At 41.9% G+C, this 15220-nt stretch overlaps 1 protein-coding gene across 1 annotated transcript in view; it reads left to right on the forward strand.

The window, feature by feature from the left end:
* The first annotated feature begins 8261 nt into the window (after positions 1 to 8261).
* The window catches only part of LOC118857995 (antigen WC1.1-like), a 53486-nt gene continuing 46527 nt past the window's right edge, over positions 8262 to 15220 (forward strand). The window contains 5 exon segments of the mRNA XM_036768436.1: positions 8262 to 8268; positions 8619 to 8927; positions 11132 to 11440; positions 11543 to 11857; positions 15147 to 15218. Coding sequence (XP_036624331.1) covers positions 8262 to 8268; positions 8619 to 8927; positions 11132 to 11440; positions 11543 to 11857; positions 15147 to 15218 — 1012 coding nt within the window.

Consider the following 15220-nt stretch of genomic DNA (forward strand, 5'->3'; position numbering starts at 1 on the left):
TTTCCTATTGGGAGAGAAATTAACTGAGCTCAACCAAGGCAGTTGTAGACCTCACCCAAGGGGAAACTCCCTGAAGACTCTACTGTAGCAAGCAGAGGACAGGGACATGGTGGAGACATACAGGTCTTCTCATGTCTTTCTAGAGTCTTTTACTTTGCTACCCAGAAGTGTGATGGGCCTCTTCCATTTTGCCCCGTTGAAGCTGGAAACCAAAAATGTCCAGTGAGTTGAAGCTTGAAGAGTCCCAAGGAGACTGAAGAAGGCTGGAGCTCTCTTGTTCCCACTAATTCTGTCCTGCCTCTCGTGTACGGCAGGGCCTGCATCTCCACTAAGAAGGAGAGTCCCAAGCAGGTGGGCTTTGGGAAAGGGGTTACATATAAATAACTAAACTGAGATTCAGAAATATTGCCCATGGTCACACATCTAGTATACACTGAAACCCAGGTTTGCCACTGCTCTCTGCACTACATTATACTATAGAATGAATGAATAAATGGTCACTGATTAATCACTTTACATCTACCAGACATTTTCAAAGTCACAGGAGATACAGATGCAAAACATAAAAGGGTTCCATTTCTACTAATAAAAGAGAACACACATATAAGAGTGGGGACCAGGAGGTGTATTTTGGTGAAAGAAGTCACTGGGATAGTGAGCAGAGTCACAACAATTAGTATAAAAGAGGAGCCCAGACAAGGTGAAAGAAAAATTTAGAAATGAGGGAAAGTTTCATGGAAGAGACACCTGAGGTGGGACTGGAAGGAAGAGCAGGAATTCAAGAAATGGAAATATGAGGGAGGAAGTTCCAGGTCTAGAGAATAACCTATGCCAGAAGGCAGACTAGGATGTACCATATCTAATCACTTTCCCCCTCCTCGCCCAACGCGCACGCGAATGCATGTCTGAGTGTGCACACACCTACCAGTAATTGACTTCAATAGATATTGATCCACTTTCAATGTTTGCACTGCACAGCCTCACGTGGAATTGCTTCCCCCTTCCCACACTACCCGGGGACCTCGGGTGGCTGTCTCCTGGATAATGTTGCCCATGCCCGCATAAAAAGCTATCTTCTTAGCTGTCCTCTTAAGTCAGCTTTCTTGAGAGCGTAAACAGTACAAGGTGTGAGGATTTCTGTAAGGTAGCAAGTCACAGAGGGCTCAGAAAGATCCAGTCCAGAGGGCAGTGATGTCCAGTTTAAGAGCAAACCCATCAGAGGGACTTGCACATATTTAGCATTTAATACACGTTTGTGCCATTGAATCATAGCTTCCCTGAGATCCCTGTATAACGTCCTTGAGTCCTATGTGCCTTTTGTCTAGGGTCCTTTTGTCTGCAACCCTCGAAAGTCTAAATTCTTCACTCCTAGTCCTAACTGAGGTTATTGATTTTCTCCAAACCAAATTAAATTAAAAAAATCTCTGAGGTATCACCTCACCCTTACCAACATGGCAAAAAGGAAAATGTTGTATGTTAGGGGATTGTGCCAAAACTGGAACACTAATGCACTGCTGGTGGAATTGTGAACTGATCCAACCATTCTGGAGAGCAGTTTGGAACTATGCCCAAAGGACTATGAAAATGTGCATACCCTCTGATCCAGCAAGATCACTGCTAGGTCTATATTCCAAAGACATCAAAAAAAGGAAAAAGGGCCTATTTGTAGATAAAAAATGTTTATAACAGCTCTTTTTAGTGGCTAAGAACTGGAAATCAAAACAGACCCATCAGTTAGGGAATAGCTAAACAAGTTGTGGTATTATGATTGTCATGGAATATTATTGTGCTAAAAGAAATGACAAACAGGATGATTCCAGAAAAAACTTGTAAGACTTATAGGAACTGATACATAGTGAAGTGAACAGAACCAGGAGAACGCTGTATATAGGAATAGCAATATTGTTGATGAAGAATTGTAAATGAGTGAGCTGTTTTCAGCAATACGGTGATCCAAGACAATCCCAAAGGATTAGTCATGAAGCATGCTATCTGCCTCCAGAGGAAGAAATGGCATTGATTGCATACAGACTGAAGCAGACTATTTTTCACTTTCTTTCTCTTATTTGTTATTTCTTTTCTTCAATCTTTTTGTACAAAATGACCAATGTGAAAATATTTTACATAATTGCACATGTATAACCTCTATCTGATTGCATGCTGTTTCAGAGAGAAGAGAGAGAGAGGAAGGGGTAGAATCTGGAACTCGAAACTTTAAATGAAAATGTTAAAGAAAAAATATTATTTGTCTAGGGGATATGATCAGATTCAATCTAACTTCTGATCACTATGTTATTATTGTTGGGGAAAGGGAAGGAGGATCTCAAGTTTTAAATCCAAGGCTTGATCCCTTTCCTTCCAAATACCATTTCCACAATGAATATACATAAAACACAGCAAAGAAACACATTTATCCAAAACAAGAGCAAAACAGAAACCAGAGAAGGTATACATAGGGGAATACAGAGTGTATATAGAGTGAAAGAACTTTCCAATTGGGAGAAAGATTAACTCAGCTCAACCAAGAGAGTTCTACATCTCACCCAAAGTGAAACTCCCTGAAGACTCTACTATAGCAAGCTGAGCACAGGGACATGATGGAGACATAGAGCTCTTCTCTAGAGTCTTTTACTTCAGTAACGTGAAGTGTGATTGGCCTCTTCTATCTAGCCCCTTGAAGCTGGAAACCAAAAAGGCCAAAAATGACTTGAAGCTTGAAGATTCCCAAGGAAGTGAAGAAGGCTGGAGCTCTCCTGTTCCCCCCAATTCTGTCCTACCTCTCATGGATGGCAGGACTGTCTATTCCACCAAGAAGGAAAGAGTCCCAAGCCAGTGGGCTTTGGGACAGGGGTTACATATAAATAGCTAAACTGAGATTCAGAAATGTTGCCCGTGGTCACACATCTAGTATACACTGAAACCCAGGTTTGCCACTGCTCTCTGCACTATATTATAGTGTAGAATGAATGAAAGAATGGTCATCGATTAATCACTTTACATCTACCAGACATTAACTAGTCATAGGTGACACAAATGCAGAAAATAAAAGGGTTCCATTTGTACTAATAAATGAGAACACATGTATAGGAGTGGTGACCAAGGAGGGGTATTTTGGTGAAAGAAGTCTCTGGGATGGTAAGCAGTCACAACAGTTGGTACAAAGGAGGAGTCTAGACAAGGTGAAAGAAAAAGAGACATCTGAGTTTGGGTCTGGAAGGAAGAGCAGGAATTCAAGAAACAGAAATATGAGGGAGGAAGTTCCTGGCCTAGAGAATAACTTGTGCTAGTTCCCATAAGAAATTGAGGAGGCAGAATAGGATGTATAACAGCTAATCACCTTTTTACACACACACACATACACACACACACACACACAGACGTACGTGTGCGAGCATGCACACACCAGTAATTCACTTCAATAAGATATCCATAAACTTTTAATGTTTGCACAGCACAGCCTTATGTGGACTTGTTTCCACCTTCCCAGCACTACACAAGGACCTAAGGTGGCTATCTCCTGGATAATGTTGCCCAAACCCTCATAGAAAGTTATCTTCTTAGTTGTACTCTTAAGTCAGATTTCTTGAGAGCAAAAACAGTTACAAGGTGTGAGGATTTCTGTAAGGTAGCAAGTCACATAGGGCTCAAAAAGATCCAGTCCAGAGGCCAGTGACGTCCAGTTTAAGAGCAAATCCAGCATAGAGCCTTGCACATGTTTAGCATTTAATACACATTTGTGCCATTGAATCATAGTTTTACTGAGATCCCTATATAAAGTCCTTGAGTCCAATGTGCCTTTTGTCTAGGGTCCTTTTGTCTGCATCCCTCAAAAGTCTACATTTTTCACTCCTAGTCCTAACTGAGGTTATTGATTTTCTCCAATCCCAAATTATGTCTTTTTTTGGTCCCAATTGAATACAGAAGCTAACTTTTTTTTTCTTTTTCAAATGTTGCCTTGGGTTGTATGTAATGAGAAAGGGGTCCATTTAATATGTGTTCAGATAAACCCAATTATATCAAAGATGTCCCTGGATCTGGCCCATGCAGTGCAGTGACTGTCTGACCTCATCATTGATTGTGACTGGAATCATATTTTGTTGATCGTGAAAGCAAGATGGACCCCACAAAGGAGTTAGAGTCATAGAAACGTAACTTTTTCACCCCCTTCTGAGATACATGTCTCATTCCAATCCACAGAGACAGAATTTTTGTCACAAAGACCTCTTCTCTCATATAAGGAGATATGTGGGGGTAAGGATTTAATTGGTTTTTGAATTTCAGACTGTGGCAGATAAAGTCTCTGATACTGTCTGAAATGGTAAAGGGAGTTTCTATTGGCTCCCAGCACAGGTGGCGTGGTCAGGAGCTGAATCTTTATACTCCTCTCCTAATGCTGTACCTCCCTCATTCAGTGTTCTGGGGTCTCTGAAGAGGATTTGGTGCTTTCAAGACAGCTCTCCGGACTGGGGATGTCAGGATGGCCTTAGAGAGACTTCCTACTGCCCAGACTCTAGTTCTCCTTTTTTTCAGTTTTCTAGTGACAAACTCTGGTAAGATTTCACTTTCCTTCTTCCACGGGGTCTGCACTATTAAGAGTTGGACTGAGCTGGACTGGGCTGCTGGACTTGGGGAAAAATGATCAGTTAGAACATCATAATACAATACTTACCATTGGTTTTGGGGAAGGCAAGGGAATTACAATGTCTGAATATCTTTCCTTTCCTTTTGAGGGGGGCCTTGTCCATTAGGTTTGGAGGGAGATTATTCATCAGGAGAGACGGTATTTGGTTCCAGAATTTTTTTTGAGGCGGTTCAGCAAGGCAATTGGAGTTAAGTGATTTGCCCAAGGTCACACAACTATTAAGTGTCCAGTGTCTGAGGACAGATTTGAACTCAGGTCCTCCTGACTCCAGGGCTGGTGTTCTATTCACTGTGCCACTTAGCTGCCCCTGCTCCCAGAATTAGATTGTAAGATCCCCTATTGTCCCAGGAATGGTCTGAGCTTTCATGATGGTTAAGAAACTAATAGAAGGTTCATGGCTCTGTCTCATTTAGGTCCCATTGACCTGCTGCATTTGTCTTGCTCTGGGGCACCATCTCAGTGTCATGCCATTTTTCTAAATGACTAATGGAAATTTGAAATCATTTCCAAGTGTCAAATTAAGTGTACAAATATATGGAATGAGAGCTTCATACATGAAGTTAGCAGAGAGATGCCCTGATCTAGTTGCTCAACCTGTTAGTCAAAAGAGCCTTTGTTGAGACTGTGCTGGTCTCTCCTGGGCTGAGTAGCTTGGAGATCATTGTTAGTTTGTGAAATGACCTGAAGGTTTTGTAGGGCCTCTGTGATTGGGAGAGGAGAAATGCTGATATTAGCTACTCCAAGAACTAAATAACTTTATTCCTGATGCTTAGGTCTCAGCCCCAATCTAGGGCTTGTGTTTTCAAGACCTGTACCACTCAGTTTAAGTACAAGGGCTTCCTTTAACCATAAAGTGTTTTGCAAATATTTTGCTCCAAAGGTATTTTTGAATTAGTCCTCCCAGCATCTCAGGGACTGATCAACCCCATCCCCATTTTATAGATGTTGAATCTGATAATAAGTAATGTCACCTGATGTTTCCCCAGAATCACCAATATGGCCAGAGAGGAGTGGAGCTGGGATCTGGCCAGAGCCTGAGGAGTCCTTAACCTCCTCTAATTAGCCCCTAATTTTATATTCCCATAGTGATTGGTTAGAAGCTTCCTGTGAGTGCTTAGAATTTCACATACTTTTCTATATTCCCAGCAATGGCAAGCCCTGTTCTTAGTAGGTGCTCTGTAAGGATGAATTCACTGGTTTCATTTGTGAATTCCCTTCCCAAGGTAAAATACTGAGGAATTTAGACGTTCCCATTCCTTCCACAAAGTAAACTCTTAGCTGTAGTGGAAACAAGAGTGGATGTAGTCAGGAGACCTTGGTTCTGCCACTAGTGATGTGAATTTTAGAAAGTTACTTTCCACTTTCAACCTCATTATTCTCTCCTGTCAAAAATGGAGGCTTGGAGGAATTTTCTCTAAGGAGTTTTCCTGCTCTGAAATGTTAAATATCTCTTGGCCCTCTCCCAATCTCTATGTTGGCTCCCTACTACTCCATCCCCATCTCACTGAGAGGAAGGATACACATATGATATTAGCTTTGGCCTGTAGCAAGCAGGCAATAGATGTATTCAGGAGGCAAGACAGGGTTGGATTCCTAGGAAAAATGTTTCTGATTAAAACATCTGTTAAGCACCTGCTATGTGTCAGGGAATTCTGGGGATATAAAGACACAAGGAGTGTGAGGAAAATACGCACAATGACAAGTAAAGGCAAAATGTATACAGGGTATTCCCACAGTAACTGTTTTTAGAAGGAGAGCAGTCCTAAGAATTGTGATGACCAGGAAACCAGGGGGTTTAGATGATATAATTTGAGGTAAGATGTGAAGGGATTTGGGAATTGGTAGATAAATTAGGTGAGCATTTCCAGGATGGGGGACAAACTGCAAAAGGAAGGAGATGGGAGACAGAACATCATGTATGGAAAACAGCAAAGAGTCCAGTGCGACTGCGGAGCAGGCTGAATGAGGAAGAATAATCTGAAATCATTCTAGAAAGATAAATCGAAACTAGACTGGAAAGGCCTTCAGATGTGAAACAGAAGGGCTTGTATTTTATTGTAGAGGTAAAAAAGGGGAGCTAATTGAGATTTTTGAGTAGGGTAGTGTCAAGGTCAGCATGGCAGCTATCTAGAGGATAGATTAAAGGGGAAAGACTGGAGGCCGAGAGACCAATTTGGAAGTTATTGTAACAAGTTGGCTTGCTGCAAGTGTAACAATAACCTGAATTTTGATATGTTTGATTAATATTCAAAGTACAGCTGGTAAAACCCTTTCCTCAGGTCCGTTGTCCATCTAGTTTCTAATGATCCAAATGATACCTTTCAAAGCAATTTTCTAGGGAAGCTGATCCAACTGATGAAATTCCCTCCAGCCCAGAGCTATGGTGACCAAAATCCTTGTGAAGGCTACCTACTCTGCTGTCTTTCATTTTGTTTTCATCTTTACTTTGCAATCTGACTTCCAACTTCCTCATTCAACTGAAACAGCTCTCTCCAAAGAATTTAACTATGTCTTCATTGCCAAATCTAATTAACTGTTCCCAATTCTCATACTTCACAACCTCTCTGTAGCCATTTATATTCTAACACCATCTTCTCCTTGGTATTTTCTTCCCTGTAGGGTTTCATGACACTGCAGTTTCCTGGTTCTCCTCCTATCTGTCTGACATTTCTTCCTCAGTGTATTCTGGTCACCCCCCACTAATCATTGCTGTTCCCCAAGGGTGTGTCCTGGGCTCTCTTCACTGTCTATACTATCTCACTTGATGATCTCATTGCCTCCACTGGGTTAAATTGCCGTCTCTATGCAGATGATTCTAAGATCTGTCTATTCAGTCCTCCCTTCTGCCATGACCTCTCCTCTCACATCTGCAATTCCCCATTGAACATCTTGAACTAGATGTTCTGTAGAGATCTTAAATTTTATATGTCCAAAATTGAACTTATTTTCCCCTAAACCTTCATATCTTTGGAACTTTCCTATTACTTTGGAGGCCACCACCATCCTCCCACAGCCACCTAATGTCATCCTCAACTCTTCTCTCTCTTTTGCTCTGTCATATGCAATCAGTTGCCAAGTCCTCCTGATGCTACCTTTGTAACATCTCTCATCCATATCCCCTTCTTTTGTTTTGACACTGCTATGACCTTGGTGCAGGACCACCTTACCTTACATCTAGACCATTCCAAGAGCCTTCTGCTTGGTCACTCTGTCTCAAGTCTCCACTCCAGTCCATCCTTCACTCAGCTGTTACATTTATCTTCCTAGGGCATACGTCTGATCATGTTACCTCCCCACTCTGAAACAATGACTTCAGTGGCTCCCTATTACCTGTAGGATCAAATATCAACTTCTCCGTAATTCAAAGCTTTTCATATCCCAACCCCATCCTACCTTTCTAGTCTTCTAATACTTTAGTTCCCTCCATATACTTTTCAATCCCGTGACATTAATCTCTTCTATTCTTTGTAATAGACACTATAGGTTCTGACTGTGCCTTTTCATTGGTTCTTCCTATGCCTGTAATTCTCTCCCAATCTCCTGCCCTGTCTGGCTTCATTTAGGTACCAGCTAAAGTCCTAAAGTCATAGAAACCTCTTATTACCCACAACCTTGAGAGATGTTGGGTGAGTCCTTGCCTCTACTCCACCGTCTTGGCTCTGCCTCTCCAAAGGTGACCAATTCATCTTGTATAGAGCTTGTTTGTACAAAGTCAGTAGTCATTTTAAAAGCAACTACTATATGCCAGGCACTGTACTAAGGCCTGTTGATACAAATCAGTCATTGCCTTTAAAGAACTCAAAGTCTAATGGGGGAGACCATATGAAAACAGCTTTGTACAAATGTGATATGTACAAGAAGGAAATTGCTCAACCTCTGGTCACTGCACAGGTATCTCACTTTCCCCTTCTCTATACTTGGGTTTCTCAGAGCTTCCTCACTGGGAGTGTAACAGGGGATTCTGCTTCCTTTTCAGACAAACTCCAACTCAGGGGAGGAGAGACCCCATGCTCTGGACGAGTTGAGATCTGGCATAATGGCTCCTGGGGGACAGTATGTGATGACTTCTGGGAGCTAGCAGATGCTAACGTGGTTTGTCAGCAGCTGGGCTGTGGCTCTGCTCTGGCTGCTCTGGGAGAGTCTGAATTGGACCCAGGAGATGGGCCCATCTGGTTGGATAATGTAGAGTGCAGAGGGACAGAGTCCTTTCTGTGGGATTGCCCTGCAGAGCCGTGGGGGCAGAATGACTGTGATCATGATGAGGATGCTGGTGTGATGTGCTCAGGTGAGTGTGAAGAACATAAGATGGGGTTGAGAGTTTTGAGATCAGATACTGAGCTCATGGGGCTAGAGTTGGCATACAAATGGAGCTTCCACAGGTCTATCTTTTGGTACCAGGGGAAGCCGTCATGTTATCCTGGGGTCATACAATTTAGAATTGAAAGTAAAGTTGATGGTCGTCATCCCAATGTCTTTATTTTACAAAAGAGGAAATAAAAGTCTTGTGTTGTTATCTGACTGATGCAAAGTCACACAGACTAGCAATTATAATTAGCTGGGAAATTTTTGAAAACAGGCCCTGTGACTCCCAGAAGTACAATATCACTTCTCTCCTTCGGAACTGTCTTCAGGTTTGTACTGGGGAGAGTACATAGGGGATCTGGGAACCTTTCTGGTCTGCTTGAATAGAGTATTTGGGGCAGATAACCTCTCCTTTTTCTGGAGCTCTCCATGCCCTTCAAATTCCTGGCCAGACTAGCATCTGGTGATTTTTCTGTCTGTATCACTCTCTTGACCTGAGCCGGAAAATAATATCTCATCTTCACTTTTTCTTACATTTTCTCTGTCAGAGTTTGATTTTGTGCATTTTTTATATCTCCTTGGAGAAGTTGTTTTTGCAGGAACTTTGTGTGTTAATTCCTATTATTCTGTCATCTTGACTACCTCCTCAGTTGTATAGTTTTAAATAAGGCATAAAGGTAGACAGAGGGAGATGGAGTCTCCATTCTAAAGCAAACAAGCCTAGCAAATGAGAGTATACTAATTGTGAGCAGCAGCAATAAGTCTAACTGCAGAAGGTGGGAGAGACCACGTGGCGTCCGTGCTTCATTCAGTGATATTAATCATTTCATCCGGTTATTTCTATCTCCACGTTGCTACTATTCCTGTGTGTGAAGGGGCCTGATACAACTAACCTGCATCAGCTACATTCTCAGAGAGACTGATCTTGGGGCTCCTTCTCGAAGTACATTATTTTCTGATTATTAAAAATACAAGCTTTCTGACCCCCTCTAAAGACAGTTTTCTGGCAACCAAGAACATCTACTCTTTTCTTACAACAATATATTATCATATCCACAAAGCTTTTGTTCATCATCATATCCACAAAAATCTACGTAGCAAATGTAAGAGATGCTACAGTCAAGTGTCAAAGTATTGTGGGCTTGTTCCAGACTCACAGATTGAGGAGAAAGGTTGGTACCGAGTAGGACTATGAAATCATAAAAGAGATTCATTGGCAGATGTGCTTAATTCCTTTCCAAGTCAGCAGAAATGTCACCTGTTTTCTCTCTCTGTCTCTGTCTCTGTCTCTCTCTCTCTCTCTCTCTCTCTCTCTCTCTCTCTCTCTCTCTCTTTTTCTCTCTGTCTGTCTTTATCCCTCTCCCTGTCTGTTTCTGTCTCTCTCTGTCTATCTGTCACTCTCTGGCAGAATAGTACTGGTCTGGCCCCACAATTCACAAATCTATGTATGTGCGTTGAACTTCATTGTTTCTTTTCTTCCTCCATGATTTCTTACTGTGGTGGTGAGCCCTCATGGCTTATCATACTGTTAAATGTGTGCGTGTTAAATGTCCTTATTTCTTAGCACCTGAATCCTAGTTCTCAAAAATTCCAGAAGTAGCAGGAAATTAATCATGGAAAAATATGGAAACTGTATTTGAAGTATGGAGGGCAGAATTATAGAAACAATCTTGAATATCTCATAAACCCTTTGTAAAGACCTCAAGACAACTGAAATATAGGTTACTCTAAGCACCCTTTATCTGACAAAAGAAAGAAAAAAGAGGACAAAGCCCCAGCAAATTAAACAGTAAAGAAAACCTATTTAGAGTAACCAGTTTCTAGGGCAGAAGAGATGGTTACTTCTCCAATGGTGAGATACCATAGAAATCTTCCTTGGGTGAGAGGCATCCATCCACCCTGCTGCTTCCATATGCCTCTCCCCTGCCTAAAAGAGTACATATGTCAGACATGCTCTCCCAAAAAGTACTAGGAATTAGGCACCTCCAGTTTTATTTCAGGTTCAATCATAGCCAACATGCTTTCAATGTATTAATTGTCATGTGCTCGGTTAAGGAATGTTCCTTTGCTTCTCCTCCCTTGGGAATATGCCAGTCAGAGTCTCACATAATAAATTGTGTCTTTTTCCTCACCAGGGAAACCTTGGAGTTCAGGGCCCCTCACTGGAGTTGTTTCTTGTCTTTCCAGGATTTGTCAAGCTGGTGGCAGGGGATGGGCCCTGTAATGGCAGGGTAGAAGTCAGTCCTGGAACAAAACAGAGCACAGTCTGTGATTGGAATTTTACTCTTTCTACTGCCAAAGTCATCTGTGCTGAGTTACAGTGTGGGACTGCAGTCTCCATCATGAAAGGAGCTCACTTTGGAAGAGGAAATGGACCCATCTGGGACAAAGAATTCCAATGTAATGGAAGTGAGCGGTCTCTGCTATTGTGCCCCACAGTACCACTCCCACAGGGAAAATGCAGTCACAGCATGGATGTCGGAGTCATTTGTTCAAGTAAAACTTACATAATGCTTTTATCCTGCTCCTGCATTGTACTTGATACTGAGATTAGAAAGTCCCAATCACTTTTCTGAAGTCCTGTCTTCTTCTCCCCAGGGTACACAGACTTTGGTCTGATGAATGGAAGCTCCCAATGTGAAGGAAGAGTGGAGATCCAAGTTTTGGGGACCTGGAGAAGTCTCTGTGACTCCCACTGGGATCTGGCAGATGCCAATGTTCTCTGCCATCAGCTCAGCTGTGGTGTTGCCATGAAGCCTCCAGAAGATGTACACTTTGGCAAAGGAAGTGTCCAGATCATAGGGGATACATTTTATTGCTCAGGGACTGAGTCTCATTTGTGGGATTGTCCTGTGACTCTGCTGGGGACTTCTCCATGTTCCAAAGGAAAAGTTGCCTCTGTGGTCTGCTCAGGTTAGTGAAGGGAAATCTCTGATTTGGACTCAAAGTATATCTCTAGGTGATGGACTAGTGAAAGCAATGATATGTGCAGGAAGAAAAAGGATAGAAGCGTCTACACCTATCAACAGTCAGGTAGCCCTTTTCAGAGTCCAGAGGAGAGCCATGGCATCTTTTTTCTGATGGCAAATATGAAGAGTCCTATCCATGTTGTTGGGAGTCATGTATGACATTTGAACATATTTATTTTCTATATGCCATCATTCATTCACGATTTTTCTTTGGGAGTTTGTTCTGTTGACTACTTTAGGAGAAAGTGTACAATGTATAGTACAAATAGAGAAGAGAGATATTCTGGCTCTGGATATTGGTAATAAGGACCAAGAATGAACAAAATTTCACGGGAAGGACTAAGAAATGTCTAAATTCACATGATGGGTGTTTCCCCAGAGCAAGATTCTGCAAGGACACAATAGATCAAAGAAGATCATAGACACAGGGGTACTATTCGATATTTGGTGGGTCATATTACAGCTTTCTTAGAATACCATTCCAGGACTTTGTTCCTTGAAAATTGCAACCCTTATCTCAGAGGGCCATTTGCAAAAGATCTCCTCGTTGGTGGAAATAAATCGGTTGGAGTTGGTGAAAGCTGGAGAAAAGAGAGGTCATGGTCAGAAAGAAAGAGAGATCCTAAGCCAGAAGACCAGGATATCTTTTGTCTCCAGCTCTCACTAACTTCATCTCGTGAAATCAATCTGCACCCATGAAGATATTCTTATGCAAATAGACCTTTGAGCCAAAGCAATTTTATCTTCTCTGTATATTTGTTAGAGTTAGTTGTAGTTGAATTAGGTAAAACCTTCTCATCATACGAACAGGTCAGGGTCCAGAGTAAAACATCAAGTCAGGGGTCAGAGGAGCAGGATTCTGCAAGGAAAAGAGGGTATCTGTTAGATCAGCCAGAGACTGGGGAGAAAACTTGAGGGAAGAGATAGTGAGGTTTATGAATGATGGAATGAGTGAGGAAACAACGGTTTGAACTCCCAAGCTTATCAATTTATTAAGGAATACCTGCCAATTGCTTAATAAGTCAGGACCACTGGACTTTCTCAGATTTGGCACTAAGAATACAGGGGAGACAGATTTTTATGCCTTAAAGACAATTAATCAAATATGATCAATTAATTAAAAGAAAATAATTAATAAGGATACAAAATTAGGTTATTTGATTTCTAATTGGAAGGAAGATTCGGTGCAGTTCCCTGAAATCAGAAAAAGAGGTGTCCCACTCCCCACCCCGTTCCCCCCACAATCCCCGCTCCACCTATGCCTGTATTCAATCAAAAGAATATCCAAACAATAACTGATTGAATACTACTATGCCAGTCTTCAGATAAAACATATGAGTTGTTTTTGAGAAAATTCCTTGCTTCTATCTTTGGATCTGACTCTGTGTTTCTAGTCACCTAACCCAGGTCCTTAGTGAAGCATCAGGTAGAGGTGGTCCAGTTCCCAGACATGCAGGATTAGGTTCAAAAGATGCCATAATGTTTACTCCCAATTCCTGCTATTGCATAGTTTTTTCACAAGACAGAAATTGGACTAGGCCCATGAGTGAATAGAAAGAAACCTGAGCTAGTCCCAGAATTGAATCATGAGATGGAGTAAGTGTGGTTCCCTCAATTCCACTACCACTGGCTATTCTAATCCCTGCAGTAGGAAAGTCCCAGAGAGCAGATGGGAAATTTAGAAACAGGTTAGAGTCAGAGCATGCTCCTTTCAGTTGTGCTACACTAGCATCATCGTGGGAAGTCATTTCCAGTGATGTGTAAAAGTGGAGAGTTTCTGCTTTTATGTTTTCTTTTTTCCTCAGGTCTTTAGGAAAATCAATCTACTAGTGTTTACTAGGTGTCCACTATTTGTAAACCTCAAACTTCTCTCTGTTGAGCTAGAAGAAGGAATTCCTATCTAGCTAGTCCAAGAAAAATACCTGTTCCTCTAGAGCAGGGATTCCTGACTTTCTTTGGGCCATGGCCTCCTTTGGTGTAGCTTTGGGACAGCTTCTGAGAATAATGTTTTAACTGATCTCCCCCTCCATTTAATGTCAGAACAATCAGAAGTTAGATTGAAGCTTATCATGATTGCTCTAGACTAATGATATTTAAGGGAGCAGATAAAAATTATTCCAGCCTGATACCCCTTCACTCTTAGGAGAGCAGAGCGGCCTCAGGCTCCAACCTTGTGCTTTCCCTCTTGGTGGGAATTAAAGTGTCCCTTGGAGAAGGGGATGGGGAGAAGCTAGGTAGAGAGGCATCTAGGTGGTGCAGTGGAAAAAAGTGAAGAGAAGGAGTCAAGGAGACCTGAGTTCAAATTTGACCTCACACAATTATTAGTTGCATGTCCCGGGGTAAGTCACTTAACCCTGTTTGCTTCAGTTTCATCATCTATAAAATGATCTGGAGACGGACATGGCAAACCAGTCCAGTATTTTTGCCAAGAAAACCCAAGTGTGGTCATGAGAGTTGGACAAGACTGAAATGACTGAACAGGGAGAAGAGGGTTAGGGATGTCTATTATTCCTCCCTTTGAGCCACACAGTGACACTCCCATGCCACATGTGAGAGGGACAGCCCTTTGTACACTTGGGCCCTCACCACACACAGGCCACTCTACACATAGGCCTTTGCTACTGGTGGGGCTCTCCTTATATAAATAAGAGACCAATTGCATTGAAATTTAGTTTTCAATACATTTTATTTATTTATTTTTTAAAACAACATTGTATTTTTCCTTATTAGAGGTAAACACAGTTTTTAACATCATTTAAAAAGAAACTTAATTCCACATTTTCTCCCTCCCTCAATTCCTCCCTCCCTAAGCAATTTTTATCAATATTATTTAAAACAAAGTCATGTACTCAGAAATATGACAGGGGGAAGCTGCCCTATACAGTTCATAGGTGCTAGACCTAGCAGAGGGTGAGCAAAGCCTGAGAATGGGTGATCAGCTACAAGTGCTGCCACCTTTCTCTCAGAAGCTCTTCCTTATAGAAGGTCACAGCCTTTTTAGGATACTCTGTGTATGGAGGGTAGAGCTGTGGCAGTGGAACAATAGAACTGTCAATGAAAAGAATTCTGTTTGACTTAGTAGAGCCAAACCTGCCTTCTTAGACTGGGAAATCCCTTTGTGCCTCCCTGACAGCCTGTCTCCTCTCCAATTTGCTGACCCATTCCTTCTCTCATCCAGGGCCTTTCCTCAAGGTACATATTTACCTTATTTGAGCTGTGTTTGTTTGAAGCAGGAAACCAGACTCAGTCCCTCATGTTCAATAATTCACAGTCTGACCAGGAAAAGGCACCTGTCCTATTTTCAGGT

This window comes from Trichosurus vulpecula, chromosome 7, assembly GCF_011100635.1.
Source record: "Trichosurus vulpecula isolate mTriVul1 chromosome 7, mTriVul1.pri, whole genome shotgun sequence".
In the NCBI taxonomy this organism is placed as follows: domain Eukaryota; kingdom Metazoa; phylum Chordata; class Mammalia; order Diprotodontia; family Phalangeridae; genus Trichosurus; species Trichosurus vulpecula.